This window comes from Otolemur garnettii, unplaced genomic scaffold, assembly GCF_000181295.1.
Source record: "Otolemur garnettii isolate 467f Iridium unplaced genomic scaffold, OtoGar3 scaffold00206, whole genome shotgun sequence".
In the NCBI taxonomy this organism is placed as follows: Eukaryota; Metazoa; Chordata; class Mammalia; order Primates; family Galagidae; genus Otolemur; species Otolemur garnettii.
The window spans coordinates 1,660,657-1,684,311 of NW_003852601.1; the positions used below are offsets into that span (position 1 = coordinate 1,660,657).

General features: G+C 37.1%; 1 protein-coding gene across 1 annotated transcript; it reads left to right on the forward strand.

The window, feature by feature from the left end:
- Positions 1 to 1,866: 1,866 nt before the first annotated feature.
- Positions 1,867 to 21,552, forward strand: EDA2R (ectodysplasin A2 receptor). Its single transcript, XM_003801313.1, is given in 5 exon segments — positions 1,867 to 1,953; positions 15,648 to 15,826; positions 16,373 to 16,458; positions 18,251 to 18,415; positions 21,176 to 21,552. Coding segments are annotated over 5 exon segments (894 nt in total).
- The last annotated feature ends 2,103 nt before the right edge of the window (positions 21,553 to 23,655 follow it).

A 23,655-nucleotide genomic window follows, 5' to 3' on the forward strand; every position in this document is an offset into this window, starting at 1 on the left:
ACATGAAGTGGTCTCTAGGTAATTTTATAGATCTGCCAACTTAACCAGTAGTTTGGAGTATTCAGCCACATCCTATGTAACACTTGAGAAAAGTATCATTTGCAGTATGGGACTCCTTAGAGTGGCTCTGATTTTCTCAAAACCTAATTATTTTCCCTTACTGTCTCTTAAAATAAAAAAAGCTGTTACATCTACTATAGGTCATTGCTGACCACAGGGAAAGACTTGATATGAGATCTGACTTTGTCCCTGGATAATGATATTTAACCCTTATTAGGATGTTTTGCCCCATATGATGCACTGATTTTTTCCAAATGGTTCAGAGTCTGTGATTTTGGTCTTTTTAATAAATGCAATTTGTTAAGCTTCTAATGAAAGGTAATTTAACTTGTATACTTTGGATAAGCAGTGTGACCAAAAAAAGAGAGAAAAAGAAGCCCTTTGTTTACTTCTTGATAGGGAGATCTGCCAATGAGGTTACCTTGCCTAGGGAGAGGTTTCAAAGCCATGGTTAGAGGGGACATGTTAGGATTCATGCCACATAAACATAATGTTTATTATGTGGTTAAGGCTGTGGAAACCAAAAAAAAAAAAAAAAAAAAAAAGGTTTGGTTTCAGAGTCTCAAAGGCCAGAAGCAGCTTCCATGGAGATTTTAGATGCCTGTATCAAGAGGACTCTCAAAGGTACACAGGCACACTCTCCTCTCTGATGTGAAGGGCACATTGAGAACTTTCAGTACTTTGAAAGACCACTTGAAATTTGTCCTGGGATGATAACATGAGTGAATAAAACAACCTCACCCTGCCTTTCTCTTTTAGCAGGACAAACCCTGTCCTTCAGTGTGATAGACCTTAGCTCATTTATTCCTCCTAAGCGCTATATAAGGTAAGTGAGGAATATACTGTCCCTTTTTCTCAGATTAAGTAACTGAGGCCAGTAAAAATAAACTTATTCATCAAATATCATAGGTTGAAAGGGAAAGAGCCAGGTAGGGTAACCAGCCATCTCAGTCTTCTGGAACTTCCCCAGTGTTAGCACTGAAAGTCCCATTCCCTGGAAAATCTTTTGCTCCTGCATGACATGATTTTTGGCTACCCTATAGCCAGTATTAGAATACACATCTCTCAGTTCTCAGACTGATGCTAGTGCTAGTGCCTTATGCCATCTGCCTTCCAAGGACTGTTATCTGAGTAATTTTATTCTTCTCTATACCTTAGTGTGTCAAAATATTTCTACATGCTGGGTCATCCTGCCACTCATTCTTCCTAGGATAGAAGCAATAGAAGCCAACAGAAGCAAAGACACTGTTAGCAGAGGAAAACCACGTTTCAGCTTTCAAATCCTCAAAATGAAGACAATAATAATCCTTATACTACTTACTTTATAGGGATGTTCCATAGATCAAATAATAAATGTAAAAGTGCTGTCTAAACTAATAAAATCTAGTCACATATGAGGTACTGTGGTTATTTTATACCTCCTGGAAGGAACCAACTCCTTGTTTTACAATTCCCTTTACCAGTTCAGTTCTTGATGGAGCTCCTGTGAATTTAATCAAGTTCTTTGGTTTCTGTGCCTCAGCTTCTTCATCTGTAAATTCAAGTAAATAACAATCCCAGATATGGTTGTTTTGAGAATCAAATGAGTTATTACATGCAAAACATTTTATAAGAGTTCCTGGAACATGGACAGTACTATATGAACATTAACCATTTGGGGTTGGCTTACTTAGCCCCTTTAAGTCAGAGCCAAAGACTAGATTAAAGGGACCCAGAAGCCAAGTGATATGAAAGCTATTTCTTACCTTTAAATCCCTTCCTCCTAGTTCCCTGGTTCTTGTATTCTATACCCACAGCCTTCCCACCATGGATTGCTGAGAAAATGAGTACTGGAACCAATAAGGATGTTGTGTGATCTGCCAACAGTGTGGTCCTAGACAGGAGCTCTCCAAGGTAAGTCCTCCTAATCAGTATGCTTGCTTTTTGTACATCTTGAGAGTAAGCCTAGCAACTAAAAGGGGATAAGAGTAGGGGAATCAGGCCCACCTATCACTGATTCGGTTTAGTAAGTAAAACAGGGTATCCAAAGAGTATGCAGTAGTAGTGAAGATCTCAGCAAGAAATCAGCCTAACAGGGGAAGGGGAAGGGTCAAAGGAAGTTTCCAAAAGATAGCAAGATAACCCAAGAGGAGATGTGGAATGCAGAGGTCCAGGAAGACTACTCAGCATTAGAGAGACATGTCAATTAATGCAAGGCCCACTCACTTGGGGTTCACAAGCCAGATATCAGGTCTTAGGACTGGGAAACAGTCCTCTGTCTTAGAAGGAATGGGATACTGATGAAGCTGTGCAAGGAAGAATCCAGGGATAAAATTCCCAGTTAGATATAAGGGACAGAGCAAAATAACCAGCAAGGCCAACTTTATGCCAAGTACTGGTTGTCAAGGCCGGATCTACTTGTTCTTTACACAAGTACATTGTTGGTCTCTGAATTTGGTGGTGTTAAATTTAGGCTGCAGTTGGGCAACACATGTGGCTCAAAGGAGGTGGGCGCCTGCCCCATATACCAGAGGTGGTGGGTTCAAACCTGGCCCTGGCCAAAACTGCAAAAAAAAAAAAAAAAAAATTTTAGGCTGCAACTAGAGCTGTAAAAGCTGGAAGCAGACAGCTGGAAGATGCTATATGAATTCTCATACCTCATTTATGCAGCAGTTACTTACTGAACGCACTTGTAAAGTGACAGGCATAAATTGTAGGCATCATGGGTATGTCAAAACAGGCAAAAATGTTTGCCTTCCTGAATCTTACCTTTTAATCAGTGAAACAAATAATAAATGGGGAATCTTGATATAAAAATATGACAGGAATCAATTTAGGGTGATGTGACACAGAGTGACTGGGTGGTTATTTCAGATCAGGAAATGGGGGAAGACCTTCCTAAGGAGAGGGAGATAATACAGCTATGAAGAGGGTATAGCTAGTGAAGAGTCCAGAGGTGAAAATGGCATGTTCAAGGAAGAATAAGGAGGAAGTTATTGCAACTGGTATATGGTGAGTGAGAGTAAGAGTGGTCCACAGTGAGGTCAGAGGGAGAGATGAATGGGCCAGACCATGTGGGGGCTTTAGGTATAGGTGAAGTGTTCTTTTTTTTAAAGTACAATAGGAACTCCTTGGAGGGTTTTGGGTAGGAGAGTGACATGATATTGTGGCTGAAAGAAAATATAGCAATTATTTGGCCCACTCTCTTTCCAGTCACTTTATTTCAGAAATGAAGAGAATAAGGCCCAGGTATATCAAGGTATACAAACACTGACTCCAACTTTAACTCTTTACATATAACATTATGTCTCACACAAGTGTGCCTACATGGTGGATAAAGGATCTTAAGATGAAGGAAAGACCATCATAGTTTAGGTGATGTTTGATATTAGGATGGGCCAAATGGAATAAGCTATTTGGCTTAACAAACATTTGTTTTAAATGCCACATCAATCTTCATAATGAAAAGCCTTTCAAACGTTCCTATTACATGCATGGTCATTACCTTTAAAGTCATCCATATTTACAAAGCTGACCTTCTCTGAGGGAGAAAAATAGGTCTATTTGTCAAAGTACTGTTATCAAACTCTTAAAAATAAAAGCCCGTCATGATATGTACCTTTGGCTCAGCTCCTCTTTGACTGACATTTATTTCTTCACCACTGGTAAGCTCAAATAAAATTAATGAATTGCAATATTGTGCTCCTTCAGAAGCTTTTTATTTAAATAGCTTGTACTCATCTAAAAGTCTGTACTTGGTAAAGAGCTCTCATGTGTTATCTCATTTGGCTCTTACAGCAATTCCATCAAGAAGGTATCATTAACCCCACTTAATAGATGAGACAATTGAAGTTCAAAGAGGAGGAGATGTGACTTGCTAAAAGTAATTGTGGTGCATTAAAAATAAACACAAGACCTTTAGAGCCTAGTACAGGTGGGCTTGGGTCCCATCTTTGTTGTAAACAAAGTATTTCAAAGTATGAATAAGTTAGGATGTACCTAAGTTAAAGGTAACATAAAATTTAACAATGACTTGAGCCATATTTACATTGGTTTATGGAATGAAGTCTGGAGACAGGCATCTTTCAGTTTGCAGGGAAGGTCAGCAATGTCACCAAGGACCCAGAATCTTTTCATACTTCATCTTGGGCACCTTGATGTTTTGTCCTCATGTTTGTGCCTGCATGTTTGCCTGCACTCAAAGTATCACATCTTTACAGTGCACTCAAAATCAGAAATCAGTGTCAGGGTCAAAATAGCTTTCCTTTTATTAGGGAGAAAGTATTTTCTCAGAAGCTATGAAGCAGATTTCCCCTTATACCTTATGGTCCGGGACTGAGTGATGATATAGCTATCTCTAGCTAGAAGGGAGGATGGGAAGTAAGTAATTGTCAGATGAGAATGACTGACTAAAACCAATCAAGAATACATTTTTGAGGCTGATCATCATGCCACCTATAATGAAATCAATGTTTTGTTAGTAAAGAAGAAGAGCAATGACATTTGAATAAGCAGCTAGGAGCATCACAGACAGACTTTTCTTTAAGTTACTTTTATTTTTTTTTAATTTCACTCATGAATTACAAACATCACTGTAAGTAAATCATTGTAGAAAATTAACACTGTTTCCTCAGGACATTTAAATTAAAGTATTATTGTCATGCTAAATAATGTATACAATTTTAAAATTCTTGAAATATATTAACAGATAACACTTCTGAATTTTTTGTACTGATTTCCATTACAGTTACATTTATTTTCAACAGTTCATAATCCCAGAAGCCTGACCACAAATGAATAATGCATGTCTTCATGATCTATTAATTTTATGCCTTCCTTCATAATATTAAATTATTAATTTATGGGGACTTTATGGTGATTTTTTTTTACTTTTTTCTATTTGATAGAAAAAAATATACCAACCTTTTTCTGTTACTTGTCCATTGGCATTTCCAGTATTATGAGTTATTTCTGATTGGTTCTTTTTCTGAATATTCATTGTTTATTGTTTTTTCTCTACTCATGATAGGCACCTGAGTAGACAAACATATAGCAGAATCCAGAGTGTTTTTTAAATCTTATTCATATATTTAAAAATCAAGCTGGGAATGGTAGCTCACATCTGTAATCTCAGCACTCTGGGAGACTGAAGCAGGAAGACTGTTTGAGGCCAGGAGTTTGAGACCAGCTTGGGGAACATAGTGAGACCATATCTCTATATAATGAATGAATAAATAAATAAAAATTTAAAATAAACATATCTGAGTGTGGTGATATGTTCCTGTAGTCCTAGCTACTTGGGAGGCTGAGGTGAGAGGAGAATCACTTGAGCCTTGGAGTTTGAGGTTGCAGTGAGCTATGATCAAGCCACTGCACTCCAATCAGGGCAACAGAATGAGACCCTGTCTCAAAAAAAAAAATAAAGAAAGAAAGAAAAAGAAGGAAGGAAGGAAGGAAGGAAGGAAGGAAGGAAGGAAGGAAGAAAAATCAGAAATGGTTTTGAATTTTGCTGCATTTTGTCATCACCTATAGAGTTTTTAATGTATTTTCCCTTTGTTATATTAATTTGATGGCACATTAATAAATTCTTAAAATTAAAATATCTTGTGTTCTAAGCATAAATCATTCTTGATTATAGCTTTGAGTTAAATATCCTTTTATGCTTTATAAGTTAATATTTGACTTAGAATATATAATTACTCCCATAGCACTGTCAGCATCAAATTTTGTATTAGCATTGTGTGACCATGGTGAAGTTAAGATCAATGTTTTCTGGTTACAAAAGTGATTAGTAGCAAAAGAATTTGGGGGGCCTGGATCATTTGAAACAATTTCCCTTGCCTCCTAATTAAGAATGAGGATTCTCAATAAATTATATTTCATAATAACTTGATCTTTTTTAAGTTTCTTAAGAAATGATTCACTCACTTATTCAAGAAATGATTCTTAAGGACATTTTATAGTTTTTGCTTTTATTTCAGTATGATAAATCTCTGACTTTTAGTTGGTTTACTTAGCCCCTTTGTATTTAAGATAATTATTAACATTTTATAAGTTAAATCTGCCATTTAATTGTTGGTTTTGTCTGTCTCTTGTTCTTTATTTGTCCTTTCTTATCTTACTGTGGGTTACGTGAACATTTTGCTTAGGATTCTGTCTTTATTTATTTGTGATGTTTTTCAGGGTATTTCTCAGAGGTCAGAGGTTGTTCTGGGAACTATAGAATATACATGTAACTTTCCAGGGTTTACTGTTATCAATAATTTTCTATTTCAAGTGAAGTATGGAAAAGTCACTTTCATTTAGGTTCCCTTTCTCCCCATTTAAATATCATTGTCATGAACAGACATATATATATATACAAGTCATCAGACATAATAATTTTTATTATATTTGTTTAAACATCAAATATGATTCATAAAACTTATGAAGAGTAAAACAGTTCATTTTATATACCAATATTCTTGCTCTTCCAGTGTCTTCCTTTCTGATGCTACAAGACTCCTTTTCTTTGTTTTGTTTTGTTTTTGAAACATGTTCTCACTATGTTGCCTGGGCTGAAGTATGGTGATGTCAATATAGCTTACTGCAAACTCAAAGCACTGGGCTCAAACAATCCTCCTGCTTCTGCTTCCAAAGTGGCTGGGACTATAGGTGTGCACCACCACACCCTTTTTTTTTTTTTTTTTAAAAATCATTTTCCTTCTTCTTCCATTGTAAAAATCATTTCCTCTTAAAGGTATGTCAACTAGCAACAAATTATTTGCTTTTATTTGACTGAGGATTTTGACATTTCTTCTTCATTCCTGAAGGATACGTTCACTGGATGAAGAATTTGCAGTTGACAGTTATTCTCTACTGGCACTTAAAAATGTGTATCACTTACTTTTGGCTTCCATAGCTTCAGATAGAAACTCAGTGTCATTTGAATTGTTGTCTTCTAAAGGTAATGCCATTTCATTTTGGCTATTTGCACGATTTTTTTATTTTGTCTTTAAGAAGTTTTATTATGACGTGTATTGGTGTGTGTTTCTTTAGATTTGTTCTGTTTGGAGTTTGTTTTTTCATTCTCTTAAACCTATAGGTCTTTTGCCAACTATATAAAAAGTTCAGCCTTTATTTGAAAATGTTTTTAGAAATGTTTTTTTTCTTTTGTTTTCATGGGACTCTGATAATATGATTGTTTGTTCTTTTGTTATAGTCCCATAGGTCCCTGAGACTTTGTTCACTTTATTTTCAGTCAATTTTCTCCCTGGTGTTCAGATTGCATCAATTCTGTTGTTCTGTACTCAAGTTCATTGACTCTATCATCTATCTCTACTCTATTCTTGATTTCTACCCAGTGAGTTTTTTTATAATTTCCATCTTGTTCTTTAAAAAAAAAACAAAAAAAAAAACCTTTTGCTTCTTTGATGAGATTTTCTACTTTTATTTTATTTTATTACTTATTGGAACATTTTTATTATGGGTACCTTAAAATCCTTGTCAGATAATTCCAATATCAGATTTTTCTAAATGTTGATATCAATTGGTTTTCTTTTCTCATTCTTGTTGTAATTTTCCTGATTCTTATTATCATAGGTGAATTTTCTTTGCATTCTGGACATTTTGTCAATTATGTTTGAAGACTCAGGGTCCTATTTAAATGTTTCATTATAATAGCCAATTATCTGTTCAAATTTAGCATACAAGTTCTGGCCTACTTTTGTGGGCTACAATCCTAAAGATAACTTAATTTCTAGGTCCATAGTGGTATAATTTTTGGTCTGTATGGTTTATTTGGCACTGCCTAAGGTATGGAAGGCATTTTATGGGGTTGAGTCACCTGGTGCCCCTAGGTTGGGGCAAGAAAGTCTCTTACTTGTTTTGAAGAATAGTGTGTCTCTGACCAAATTGCTTGTTATAGTATACCTCTTGCCAGTGTACCCCAGGCATTTGTCTCTAGATGGAGGAGAAGAATGTGTGACCCACAGGACAAAGAAGCATCTTAGGCTGAACACTTATGGTGATGATATCCCTCTTTTAGTGTCCTCTGTATCCTGGTGTCTCTGGTTGTGGATGAAGACTCTTAGGTCCATGAGGAAGAGGCTTCCCAGGCTGGCCACTTGTAAACACAACTATTTATGCCTCAAGTGAAACAACATAGTAATGCACACTTAGTAGGTTTTATAGAGAATACAGAACTGTAAAAATCCATGAGAGCATGACTTTTTGTCTGATTGATTCAATAACTAAATTGCAACATTTAGAGTAGTATCCTGGCATACACATAGTAGTGACTTAATAAATGTTTTCTGAATGAATCAATCATATAAAGGGGAATGGTAACCAATAAATTAATCAACTTATTGGTTGATTATCAATTCCTGCCAGATATCTCCGATTACTCCCTTTCCTAGAAAGTGAATAAATAAAAATTCAGGCTCAGGTCTTCTGATTCCAGTGCTCTAGGTACTATATAAAGTTGTTTTCTATAATAAAAGTACCTAAGATTCATTTGTTCATTAAGGACTTACTATGTTATAGGCATGGTAACAAATGCTATACACACACACACACACACAAACACATATACCATGTTTCACTGAAAATAAGACCTACCCCCAAAATAAGCTGTAGCAGAATTTCTATGCATTTGTTAAATATAAGCCCTACCCCGATAATAAGATCTAGTGATGGGCATGGCTATGCAGCGTATCTTCATAGCCACACCATGCATTTCAGTGTTGGGTGGTAAGGAAGACTGGAATACCTTTTATCTGCCACAGCTCCTTTCTTCAAGCCATTCACACTTGCACGGGTGCATGTATGATAACCATGGTTGCAGGCATACTATTGTGTATGTGCAAACAGCTAGGGGAAAGGAGTTCACACACCACTAATGCCAGCCCCACCAACAAAGTTGGCTCCCCCTGTCAAGTTCCAGAAGAAGATGACTTAACTGTATTTGAATAATGCAGATTGTTGTATTATACTTAATAAAAATAAGAGATTCCCTGAAAATAAGCCCTAGTGTGTCTTCTTGAGAAAAAAAAAATATATAAGACAGTGTCTTGTTTTCAGGGAAACATGGCACATACACAAACACTCATTCATGTTAGGGCAATTGGTTTCATTTAATTGTAAATTTTAGGGATTGCCTCATTTTAAATTTGATCCTACAAAGATCATGTAAAATATTTAAAATCTTCCAAAGTCAAATCAATAAAATAAAGTGCATGTTTACAAAAGTCTTACATTTATCCTTGTCCAGTTCAATGTATTTCTTGTTTTCCATTGTAGATAATTCATCTTCTCCCCAGTGTCTTGTTTTTGTTTGGGGGATTTAGTTTTAATTTTATGATTTACTCTTCTGTTGTTTCTTTTTATAATATAAGCAGAAGTGTGTGTGTGTGAGAGAGAGAGACAGAGAGACAGACAGACAGAGTGACAGACAGAGAAAGAGTGTTAGGTGGCATTATTTCCAATTATTTTTCTTTTTATTAAGTCATATACACATAGACCATGAATACATTCAGGCATATGTGGGGTACAGTGTGTTGATTTTTTAAAATACAATTTGGAGTGCTTATCAAACTAATTAATATAGCTTTCGCCTCACTTACTTGATTATTGTGTTAAGACATTTATGTTCTATACTTGATAGACTTGACTTGTACCCTTGCAATATGCTCCATAGGTGTGGTCCCACTATTTACCTTCCCTCTATCAAACCTCCCCACTCCTCTCCCTTCCCACTCCATTTCTCTCCTTTGCAGCCCAATTTTTTTTTAATTGTTGGGGATTCATCGAGGGTACACAGAACCTGGTTACATTGTCTTTGTTAGATAAGGACCCTCTTATAATTGTATCCCACCCCCAAAATGTGTACCCCTTGTCCCCCCACGCCCTCCCTCTTTCCTTTTCTCACCTCTCCCCATCCTCCATCCTCCACCATGTATTGTCCTCATATCAGAATTGAGTACATAGGATTCCTGTTTCTCCATTCTTGTGATGCTTTACCAAGAATAATGTGTTCAACATCCATCCAGGTTAATACAAAGGATGTAAAGCCTCCATCTTTTTTAGTAACTGAATAGTATTCTGTGTTATAGATATACCACAGCTTGTTAATCCATTCCTGGGTTGGTGGGCATTTTGGCTGTTTCCACATTTTGTTGATTGTAAATTGAGCTGCCAGAGACCCCCAATTCCCATTATTTCCAATTTGACAAAAATACTTAGCACTAGTGGCTTGCCTAGGGTCACATGGCTGGTCAGTAAAAGCAAGTAATAGAGGCCTTGCTTTTACTATGAATCGATGAATCCCCAACTGGAGTACAGGTAGGAGTAAAAGCAAGGGCTCTATTACTCTGAATCAATGCTTTATTAGCACTCCATATTTCCTATTACTTTGATTCTCAGCCCATCCTATAAAGCAGATAACCCCATTCTGGCATTGCACATAAGATAGCAGAGGCTTCAAGAAGCCTGTTGCTTTCCCAAGAAACCTAGATAGCACCCATTTTAGACCCAAATATTCATCAGAGTTAGGGTGGGGTGGATGGGATCATTATAAGTGGGCTGGAAGGCATTGAATAAGGCCAGAGTAGGCAAACAAAGAGATAGGATATCAGGAGTTTAGAAGCTGGCTGATGCTCACTTTTCCAACCTCTGGGAAAGTACAGATTTTGTAGTGTATCAGTTAAGATAATGCTAGTTGTTGTAACTAAAGTATTAAAATAACAGATTATCAGTTTATTTATTTTTCTAATTCCAGTCAGTTTGAGTAAGTGAGAGGATTCTTTTCAGTCATTCAGGGACCCAGGCTTAGGAAGGCTCTGTCATTTTAAAAATAGCTTTATTGAAACATAGTTCCTATAGCATAAAATTTACCCATTTATAGTATGCAACTCTATGGTTTTTGGTGTATTACATTATTAATTTTTTAAAATTGTGGTAAAGTATATAACAGTAGTTCTCAACCTTCCTACTGCCTCTTAGTGTCGCGACCATTTAATATAGGTCCTCATGTTGTGGTGACCCCTGACCATAAAATTATTTTTGTTGTTACTTCATAACTGTAATTTTGCTACTGTTATGAATCATAATGTAAATATCTGATATGCAGGATGTATTTTCGTTGTTACAAAGGGGACCCGACCCACAGGTTGAGAACCGCTAGTATATAGCATCAAATTTGTTATTTAAACCATTTTAAATGTGTAATTCAGTAGCAATAATCACATTTACAATATCGAGCAACCATTGCCACTGTCTATTTCCAAGATATTTTCATCACCCCAAACAGAAACTCTGATCAACAATTACCAATTCTGCATCAATACCCTTGGTACTCTCTAATCCTGCAGTCCCCAACCCCTGAACCATAGCATGTTAGGAACTAGATGTAGAACTCCACCTACACTCCCACCACCTTTACCCCTTTCCCTATCCATGGAAAAATTGTCTTCCATGAAACATAGGAACCTGGCTACACAGTAGGAAGTGAGTGACTTGCTAATGAGTGAAGAAGTTCATCTGTATTTACACTGCTTCCCATTTCTTGCACTGCAAATTGTCTTCCATGAAATTGGTCCCTTGTGACAAAAAGTTTGGGAGCCACTCTAGTCTACTTTCTGTGTTCATGAATTTACCTATTCTAGATATTTCATATAAGTTGAACAAACAATATTTTTCCAAATATTTATCTTTACTAGAAATATTTCTTTCTATGGCTTTGACTTACTGTTCAGTCTCCTTTCATTTCAATTTGAAGGACTCCTTTCTTATAGTTTATATGTAGTGACATCAGTCTCCTTCAGTTTTTGTTTATGTAGGAATATTTTGATTTTCTCTTATTTTTGAGTGATTTTCTGTGTCATATGGAATTCTTGGCTAACAGTTTATTTCTTTCTACACTTAAATATGTCTATTCACTGACTTTGAGTCACTTCAGTTTATGAATAAAAATCAGTTTAAGAAAAACATGAATCAATAGAAAGCTAGAGAAATACCAGCTTTTAATCTTATTGAGGATTCTTTGTTCTTTACAAGTCATTTCAGTGTTGCTGCTTTTAATATTTTCTTTTTGTCTTTGGCTATCAACATTTTATTTATAATACATCTCAATATCGGTCTTTTTTAGGTTTATCTTACTTGGAGATACACTTGATCATCTTAAAAGTGTAAATTTATATCTTTACCCAATTTGGGAAGTCAGCCATTATTTTCTCAAATATTCTCTCTCTCTCTCTCTCTCTCTCTCTCTCTCTCTCTCTTCCTTCTGGGATGTAATGTGTATATTGGTTAACATGGTAGGGTCCTACAGATTCCTTAGGTTCTGTCTACTTTACTCTCCTCAGACATGATAATCTGAATTGTACTGCCTTCAACTTTACTTATTCTTTCTTCTACCTAAATACTGTAGTAAATTTTTCATTTTCAGCTTCAGTACTTCTGTTTGGTTCTTTTAAAATATTTTTTTCTTTATTGATTTGCTCATTTTATTCATATATTTATTTCCTCACTTCTTTTGCATATTTGTCCATTAAAAAAAACATGTTTAAGACAGTTCTTTTAGTCTTTATCTAGTATTGGCTTCCTTGGGAAAAATTTCTGCTCTTTTATTTTGTTCCTTTTAATTTGCCACATGTATTTTTTTTTATGTTTTGTGATTTTCCTTTCATTGAAAAGTGGCAATTTTTATTATAAGTATGATTGTTGTTAGAGGAGCACAGGAACATTTTGAAGTGGTGGTGTTTGAAATTCAAGAACATTGTAGAAGTGGAGGAAGCTTGAGTCTACAACAGAGTCTCCAACATGCCTAACAATTGAATACATTCATGATATGTATGAGACTCATGGTACTATGTTATTTCCACAAGGGAAGATCTGAGAGGGCTCATACAGCACCAAGTCCTGCTGCTTCTCCTACAGTGTCAGAACAGTTTACACACTTGCCAGAGAAGTCTTCCAAACATGGGACACATGAAACAGAAGTTAACACATATGACACATTCTTAAAACAGAAATCTGGGAACTCTTCATCTTACAATTATTATATGCACCAAGACATAAGGCCTTGCATCCATGAGAATTTTCCAAGATGATGGGCAGGATGAAGAGGTTCAGTTGAGTTTCCTTCACGTTGTCCTGGTTTAACATTCCTTGAATTCTGCCTGTGGGGAACCTTAAAGAATGTGGTGTATCAGACAAAACAGGCTATATTGGCAGTACTTCACATAGCAATTATATGAGCAGCAATACAAGTGGACACTTTAGTCAACATTGCTCAAACAGTAGTTCATAAACACAAGTATCTAGATGCTAGTGGTAACCACTTTTGAGTACCTCTTGCAATTTCAGAAGACAAACATGCCTTGTATTCATTCATCTTTTGTGATCAGTATATATTGAGTTTTACAATTTTAATACAGGTTTTTCCTTCCTTAAAATGTGTATACATGTTTTGACACCCTCTATTTATTCAGAGCATGCATCTTGTTCTGTGCATGCATGTGCTTTTCTAAATCTCTTCATATATATGGATGCTTTCAAATGTCATCATTTCTCAAAGAATCTTCCCCAGCATTTGCTCCCAGATTTAGGCAGTCTGTTGTATGTCTTTTTTCTCTATACAGCTGTAGTTTGTTAGTTGCACTGCAGCATTTTGAAATGATACTCACTGCATTTTCAATCTACATTCTGAATTGAGTGAAACATTGATGAGCACCTTGTATCAGTCATTCAGGTAGCCCCCCTATAAATTAGAACTGACATACACAATAATTTGTGAAGAAGTTTTGCTTTGCTCACTTTGGAACCAGAGATGAGGGCCTCATGCTAGGAACACAGGCTGACAACACTTTAAGACTTGTACAACTTTTGGACTGCCACTCCTCTGGGGTGAAGTATGTAACAAGAGCAAGTAAAAAGGCCACAAAGATCCCCTATCATTTTCTTTTTCTTTATTTTATTTTTTTTTTATTAAATCATAGTTGTGTACATTAATACTATCATGGGGTACAAGGTGTTGTTTCCATATACAGTTTGAAATACTTTCATCCAATTTGCCAACATAGCCTTCATGTCATTCTCATAGTCGTTGTGTTAAGACATTTATATTCCACATTTAGAAAGATTCACATGGGAGAGGGGAGGGGGGAGGATGGGTGGAGGGAGGGTGATTTCTGGGATCACCCCTATCATTTTCAAATGGGCTTTTTCTTCATTCAGCATTTTATGGTTGATGTAAACCTTTGACTATTTTCCAGAGTTCTGATGACTTTGATTCTGACAGTTTCTTCTTATTTTTGTATGTTTCTTGGGAAAATAAGAGCTTGAAGCTGCCTATTCTTTCATTTTGCTGACTTCCTCTGTTATTTTTTATGTGGACTCCAAGGTTTTCTTGTATTACAAAATACACCAAAAAATGAAAATATGAAGAATGTTAAGTAGGACATAGGAAGTGTTTTGGGAGCCAGGGCTGGGAGTGGCATGTATCATTTTTATATATAGTCCATAGGCTAGAAATCACGCATGTACTTAACTGTGGTGGGGTTATGAAATGTTGGATAGTGCTGTTCCCAGGAAAAATGGAGAATAGATTTCGTGACCTACCACACAGCTTCTGTCACAACTAGAAAATAGCTAATATTCCTTGACAACTAGAATTATGTCTTTGAAAAAGAGCTATGACTGCTATCAGGCAGGATTCTTGTTTGTAATTGAGATTAGGTTGTCAGAGCTGAAAGAATCTTTAGAAACCATCTATTTTAAATTCGTAAGGAGTTTGGACCTCTGATGCCCAGAAAGTAGGGGGGGTGGTACTGGCCAGAGTCACACTAAATCAATACCAGAGCTGAGATGAGAGTCAGCTGAATCACCCATCTATCATCTATACCATTAGCAATCAAACGTTTCTTACTATGTTTTAGAATGAGAAATAAATTTTTCATCACAACCTAACACATACTTACATATATTTTATCTGTAAGCATTTTACAAAATAATACTAACATGCATTGTGATTATAATTATTTGTCAAATATTTCCACCTTCTGGAACTATAGAATTCCACTTTCTTATATCCTTTGTAGTAACTAATGACCAGTTGATATATGTGGCCAAGGACATGTGAAAAAAATAAAATTAGATTTCTAGAGGAAGTCTTTAAGTGCTAGTACACAATTTACTATATCTCTTGTCCTGCAAGCTCCAATAAAGACAGTACAAAGATGAAGCCTTTGTACATGCTGGGTATCCCTTTGAGGATAATATGGAGCAGAGCCTTCACAAACTATCTGGTATGCAAATAGTGTGAGAAATAAACTTTTATTTTTTTGAAACACTGAGATTTGAGGTTTGCTTTTTGTCATAGTAGAACCTAGCTTATGCTTTACTACATGATATGCACTTCAATATTTGATATCATTATTCTACTATGTTCTATTTCAATTTTCAATGCTGGCTGCAACTAAGTAAATTTATTTCATGACCTAGTAATGTGGTTGCAACTTGTAGCTTGAAAAATATTATACTACTCTATATCCTGTCCACTTGTCCCATAGCTGATCCTGTCTCCAAGTTCCTCCAGAGCAATGTTTATGATCCCCATCTCTCTACAGGATTGTGGTTATGGAGAGGGTGGAGATGCATATTGCACAGCCTGCCCTTCTTGCAGGTACAAAAGCAGCCAGGGCCACCACAGATGTCAGACTTGCATAACCTGTGCTGTCATCAATCATGTTCAGAAGGCCAATTGCATAGCGACCTCTAATGCTGTCTGTGGGGACTGTCTTCCCAGGTGAGCCTGTTGTATATTATGTCAACCTCTTCTAGGCCTTTTCTAGCCTTTGGAAGCCTCTTTTATCCTCACCTCTCAGAATCAACTTGAAATATTCTGTCTACATCATATTCAGTTTAATCTCCCAGAAAAGAGAAAATATATTTCCCCACAATGCCTCTATAAAGTTCCTAACACATTGTCATCCACAAATGATTACTAAATAACTTTCATCATGCTGGCATTCTTATCCCAGGCCCAAGATTAAAGATAAATCTCACTGTAGACTTAAAATCAATTATGAAGCAGTTGGTAGCAAAGCAATACTCCCCTCTTTTGTGGGATTAGTTCCTCTTTTTCCTTTACAGTATGGTGAATAGAGGAAGAGATTGAGGGTCTGGGCCTCTGAATCAGTATCAGACACAGAAGCAGCAATATGACATGAAAGGGTGGGTGCTGACTTTCAGGAGTGCAAGACGCATGGAAGCTGCCTATGAGCCCAGGACGAGTAGTCCAATTTTGTTGTCTATTTGATCACTCTGCCATTTGCAATTGCTCTGACCACAGGTTCTACCAAAAGACATGCATTGGAGGCCTGCAGGACCAAAAGTGCAACCCATGTACGTAACAGAGTCCCACATCTGAAGTTCAGTGTGTGTATCCAGTTCTATTCTCCCCTTTCATCCCCAACCCATCAGGCGATAGCACAACAGAGTACTAAAGACTTTTCCTTTCCTCTCATACACCTTTCCATAAAGTGGCAAGGGAATCAAGTATATCTGAATTCTGATATCATAACGTATTATCTATGTAACCCTCTGTAAATCATTCAAACTCCTTGAATCTCATTTCTCTCATTTGAAAAATGAAACTCATTATAATGAGTTATATGTCATAGGGTGGATGCCTAGGTCTAATGAAACAAAGGATATTATGATGCCTTTTGTAAATTATGACGTGTACAATTATGAAGTATTATTATTACTACAAAAAAATTGCAAGTGTTCCTAGGTCTTAAAGCTTGTAAAAGGCTAAATGAAGAACTAGGGTATAATCTATGCTTAAATTTCCATCCATTTATCTGTTTATTATTTTTGTCTATCATCTATCTGCATACTTATTTAATTATTATTTTTAAAATCATGAAATATTTCAAGCATGTGGAAATATTTAAAATGCAAGAAAATGGATAGTAAGATGCATAGTTACCCAACAGCCAGAGTTAATACATCTTAACTTTCTATATTACCAGGCATGTCAAAAAATGCATACATATTTTAAGAGATCTTGTTGGAAGTAAAATTAATCATTCCCCCAAACAGTAGGAATTTCAGGTAAAATAGGTGTGTGTATCATGTCTAGGTACACTGGGCCAATAACAGTACCTTCATCAAACTTTGAAAAGTACTACAAAAATAACAGCTCTTAAAATGTGTATACATTTTTGGCACCCTCTATATTTGCTTCAGATTTTTGAAAAGAGAACAAGGACTCCATACATGTATTTAAATTCCTTTCTAGATCCTCTTTGAGTTCTATTTTCTACTTACCTTCCCAGATACAACCATTATCCTGAAATTTTATGTATTCTATTGGTAGTAACAGTAACAAATAAACTTCCAAATCTCAGTGACTTAATATAATAAGTTTTTTTTCCTTATGCAAAGTTCTTCTTCAATCATGTGATTATGCTTTCTAGACTAGGTAGCTTCCAAATAAATGGTATAGGGAAGATATGGAAGAGACAGACTGACCCTTATCTGTTTCAGTCTGGAAATAACACACATGATTTACACTCATAGTCCATTGGCCAGAAGTGTTATAATGACCTTACTTCAAGAGTATAAGGATAACTCAGGGGAGCATCTGGATAACTCGTGAGCACTATGCCTCTGTCATACTTTCTACTGTTTTAATACTTGTATTCTTTTGTGATATATGTGCACACTTATAAGCAATATACACAATTATTATATATTTATAATGATTTATTAAAATATCAAGATATATATTCTCTTTTTCCAATTTTCTTTTTTCTTCTTTGGATTATTTATATTGATCATTAATTATCTTTTCCTTTAAGTGTTATATAATTATATTTTAGGATTATATCCTGATTTATTTATCCTATGCTCTACTTATGAACATTTTAGCTTGTTTCTATTTTTCTAGGTTGTATAATGAGATGTGGCATGGAAAGACCACAGGATATGTGGATCTTCAATTGACTCCTTGAATTGATATCATACCAGAAGCATATATACATTTTTCTGCTTCTATCTTTATAATTTTGTTTGCTAAACAAAGAAGTAAAATTAGCATTGCAGCCGTAATTGGGAGAGGTGTTAGGGAGAGGGGTGATAGCCTGAGGAAGTTCAAGCCCAGTGTCAGGGTGATTATTGACTGCCCACCCTAAGTGACATGTCCTACCTTTTTGTCTCACAGGTGCCTTCCAATTGAGATTAGTGCAGGCAGATGCACCCACAGTGCCCCCTCAGGAGGCTGCACTTGTTGCACTAGGGAGCAGTCTGCTAGTGGTGTTTATCCTGGCATTCCTGGGGCTCTTCTTCCTCTACTGCAAGCAATTCTTCAACAGAAATTGTCAGCGTAGTAAGGGTGGCTACTCCACATTTCACATGAATCAAGAACAAGTTTTTATTGAAAGAAGAGAGGGATTTTCTGAGGTCAAAATTTAATAGGCCTTATCTACCATACTGGAAAACCCCAAGAGTAGTCTTCTGTTGTCCTGGGGATCTATCTGGGATAGTAATAGAAATCATGATACTTAAGAGATGACTCAGGACAATGCTGAGAGTAGGGGCCCTTGTTAATTTGATTTTAGGGGTTCATAGAGGAGAACGGCATGGGTGGAAATCCCTTGGGAAAGGAATCTGGAGAACACAGTTCTAAATCTACCTTTAAATCACTGTATAATCACTAAACAAGTCATCTAGTCTCATTGGGCCTATTTCTTCCTAACCTTGAGAAGGATAAATCGTATTGGATTGATTGTTTTTTAAGGTTATTTTCCAAATCTTCATATCTATACTAGTAGGTTTAGATTAGGGAGCATGTTAGGAATGGAGGAAGGCCTGGCTATATCTGAGAGATTACTATAACAAAAGTGAATGAGGTCTATGGCAACTTGTGTCAGTATAATAGTTTACCAAATGGGGGGTAACTAACATCCCAGTGTCCAGAACAGTTGGAAACCTAGACTTCCGCAGACAATATTGATGCCCTAAGAGATGCCAGATTGCCATGTGAAATTCCAGGTGAAGGGTAACATTTAAAGTCATAACAACATTGTGATATATGTATAGCACAACATCAGCTATTATCCAAGATTGTAAGACAGTAAGTACGGCTCACTGAGGGCAAAGATAGAGGAGACAGGATAGTGACTGGTCAAGACCAGAAGATAAGGGGTAGGAGTACCAGCCTAGAATACTGGTGTTTGGTGCAGTTTCAGTACTATTAATGAAACTTAGAACTAGGGAGAAACACCAAAACAGGAACTCAAACTAGTGAATGGAGTTGCTTAATAAGGAGGAGGATAAAGTTTACTAAATGCAAGGTTGCTCAGGATGCCTCTTCTTACAACAAGTTATTGGGCCCAAAGCAATTCTTATCTGTGTGGGAAGGTTCCTCTTGTACCTTGGTAAGTTTGTTTCTGGGGCCTGCCACATGATATTGAAAAAATCCAGATGATATATTTGGTTGTGATGCTGGCTTAAACAAAGATAAATCAAGTATTTTATTGGTTCAGGATACAAAGGGAACACTGTTGTTTCTTCATAATCCTTCTAAAACTCTACTTCTCTCTCCTACTCTTTGGGAGCTCCTGGGACATTGTAGCTCATGGTAGACCATCTCATCACTGACTTTGGAGGTCAGTTTCTCAGATAAGAGCTTTTTTCCAGTGTCTTGGCATGAGCATGAAATATGGGTAATGGGGCCCTCCTCAGTGCCCATCAAGATGAAAATGAAGGAACATTTGAGAGTTGTCTGTCTCCTTCATCCTCCCTCAGGAGAAGAGAGATGGAAACTCTTCTATGTTTCTCATCTATCCTCAAGATAATAATGTGGTACTCATCTCAGAATATGAGGGCATGCAGCTTCCTCCTGGCCTTCACAAGGGAAGGAGAGCTAGATATTTCCTCATTGAGGGAAATTCTTTATCAAGAGTCACTGACTTACACACATACTGGGGCAGTGTAGGTTAAGATTAATGTGTGAATTATATCAAATGTAGTGTGCAGGAGAGATGAGTAGGGATTGTGGAAAGATAGATATCATATTTCTTGTCTAAAGGGGCTTCACCATTCAACTCTAGCTCATTGTTACCATTTGGGAATATTTATTGTTGCAAAATCTAAGTTTCTAAGAGAAATTTAGAATGAAATCATTTTAAAATTTGGGGAAAAAATTGAATAAAGAACAAAATTATAGCCACAGTGGGTAGGCCAAACAAACACATATTATGTATGCTCTCAGTTTAGTACCTGATGTTGAACCAGACTCATACATGATGGAAGTATTCTTTGCTATCATTGCCATAACAAACTTACCATACATTTAGAAGTTTATTATCTCACAGTTTCCACAACTCAGAAGTACAGCAGGCTCAGTTAGGTCTCTGCATAGTCTCACAAGGCTAAGGTCAAGATGTTTGCACTGCTGTGTTCCTTTCCAGAGGCTCCCTCCTTTCTAGAGCAGAGAATCAGTTTCCTTGATCATTATGGCAGATGGCAAAATTCAGTTCCATGCTGTTATAGGACTTAAGTCCCATTTTCTTATTAGCTATGAGCTGAAGGCCATTCCCATCTTCTCAATGATACTCAAATTCTTTGGCTCATGATTCCCTTCTGTTTTGAAAACTAATAATAGAGAGTTGAGTTTTTCTCATGCTACATCTCTCTGATACTCTACTCTTTGTTTCTTCTGCCTTCATTTACTACTGTTCCTGTCAAGAACAAATGATTACATTGAACCCATCCGATTAATCCATAATTATCTCCCTTTTTAAAGATCCATCATTTAAATTCCAGCTAACAAGTCTCTTTGCCATACAGAATAACATACACAGACTTAACACCAGGGGATGAAGTTTGTGGGAGGAGAAGGGCTGTCAAAATTTTGTTACCAGCAAAGGATTTCCCTTTCTGTGGATATAACTGTGTCACCTCATTTATCTCTGGTAATTGTGTCACCTCAGTCTGGTGATAGGGGCTCTGGACCTCAGGGTGAAGAAAGGGGAACATACTTACCTCTCAGATCCCGCTCCTATCTTGTGCTCAGGACAATGTGGCCTGCTGAGAAGGACCTTTGCTTTTGAGTGATTCAGTGACTTTCTGCTTTGAGTTGCAGGAGGTTCACTGAAGCTTGAGGCTGACAAGGTAGCAGAGAAGGAATCTCTCTTCCCCATGCCACCTGGCCAGGAAACCAGTCCAGAGACCCTAGTGAATGAGAGCATCTTTGAGAACCAACCATTTAACCCCATCCTGGAGGATGACTGCAGCTAAACTTGTAGCTTCCCCACACAAGAGTCCTTTACCATGGCCTCTTGTGCCTCAGACAGCGACTCCCACTGGGTCCACAACCCCATTGAATGCACAGATCTGGACCTACAAAAGTTTTCCAGCTCTGCCTTCTATATTGGAGCTGAGACATCAGGAAAAAACACAGCTGAAAGCTCTGGGGATAACCTGGAGCTCAATGTGCCCTTTGAAATTCCCAGACATTAACTGTACTGAGGTGAGCTAGAAAGGTGGGGCAAAAAACCCCAAACATTAGGGATTACTTTCAGGGAATTTCCCTCTGGAGTCCAATTGCTCAGTAGGGCTAGGTATAAAGGAACAGCAAGCAGCAAGCCAGAAACACTAGTGGGTGAAGGGACAACAGTGGTGGTGTTAACCTTTAAACCAGTCAGACATCAACTTTTGGGTCTGCAGTTGTCAGGAAATTGGCCAGGTTGCCATGATACCAGTCTCCACTCTGGCTTTTTGCAAGTTCTCTCAGGCCCCTTTCCTATGTACAAGCAGTGTAGCACAGTAGAAAAACCATATAAGCCTTGGTCATCTGGCAGCCCTATATTTCAAATCTACTTTCGTCCCTAATAACTAATTAAAGATCGTATAAATCCCTTCACCTCTCTAAGCCTCAAATTATTCATCTCTAAAAAGTAGAAAATACTACCTATCTCATAATTTCTTATGAGGGTTGAATGAAAAATGTAGGCAAACGCACCTTTTATGGTGTCTGATAATTTAGAGATATTTAAACTGTGTTAGTTTTTCACTCCCATTACTGCCCCAGTCACAATTTACACAACCCTTCCACATCTACTATAATCATCTGATCTTCATAATACTCTTTGGTGGTTAGCAGATAAGGGTATATTAGCCTCATTTTATAGAGACAGGAACTGAAATGCAGAGAGAAAAAGTGATTACTCAAAGTCACAAAGCAAGTCAGTAGCAAAACTGGGCTAGAAGCTAAGTTTGGGGGCTCCATTTTAGAGCTTATCCAACTCCATTGGAAGTATTCCATAGTCAATGTTACTTTCTCAGAGGTTTATTGTAGCATGAGGTAGTATGAGGTAGGATTGTGAGTAGTTTCCTACTTTTCAAATAGCCAACTACCTTTAACTGCCTATTTGTATATTTCTTCAGCTAACATATTCTAAAGTCCTCCAATAACTTCCTTCCTACATCTTACCTAAGAAAATGTGAACAATGTACAACAGTTGAAAGCCAAGTTATTGGTAGTAAATCAGTCTGACTGTATACCTTCAATGTTATCTAATCCATCTACCCAAAGCCTTTAATCCCTGCTTTGGTCCTTTTAAATATTCTCCCAAAGTATTTGTTTAGTTTTTGCTCACATACTTGCAGTGGCAGAGAGCTCACTATTGCTTAATATATATTACAATATAAAGAAAAATTTGGGCAGCACCTATGGCTCAGTGAGTAGGGCACTGGCCCCATATACTGAGGGTGGTGGGTTCAAGCCCAGCTATAGCCAAATTTCAACAACAAAAGAGATAGACAGGGATGGTGCCTGTGACTCAGTGAGTGGGGCACCAGCCCCATATACAGAGGGTGGCGGGTTCAAACCCGGCCCTGGCCAAACTGCGACAAAAATAAATAAGTAAATAAATAAAATAAAAAGAAAAAATAACCAGGTGTTGTGGCAGGTGCCTGTAGTCCCAGATACTTAGAAGGCTGAGGCAAAAGAATCGCCTAAGCACAAGAGCTGGAGGTTGCTGTGAACAGTAACGCCAAAGCACCCTACTGAGGGTGATGAAGTGAGACTGTCTCTAGAAAAAAAAAAAGAAAGAAAGAAAAGTAAAAGAAAAACTTTTACTTTTTGTAGTACACACCTATGGGCCCTGGGTTTGTTCCTTCAGCTGAACAGACTTCATCTGCTTCTTCTGCCTCGTGATAGCCCTCCAGAGGTTTAAAGAAAGCATCTGACCTCTGAAAATCATCACTTTAATTCCTTTAAAATATGTGGAGCTTAGAATTCAATCAACTTTCATAAAGAGTGAGTTTACCAATCTGGAATAGGGTAGAATGTTATCTCCCTAGCTGGGTGATGTATTTCTTCTACTGGATCCTAAGCTATCGACCTAACACATATTGTGGGGTAGGGAGAGGTGGAAGCTAGTGAGATTGATCCATAGGTTTCCAACTTGCTCTACTCCCTCCCTAGGTCTCTTGTGTTGCTGGAAGCCTTACCCTATTGTTCTCCTAGGCTCTCTTGCCTTGTTTACATACCACAACAGGAGGAGAATGGCATGTGGATGGCATGTGGTATTCACAACAGTCAGCATTCTATGGATGGAA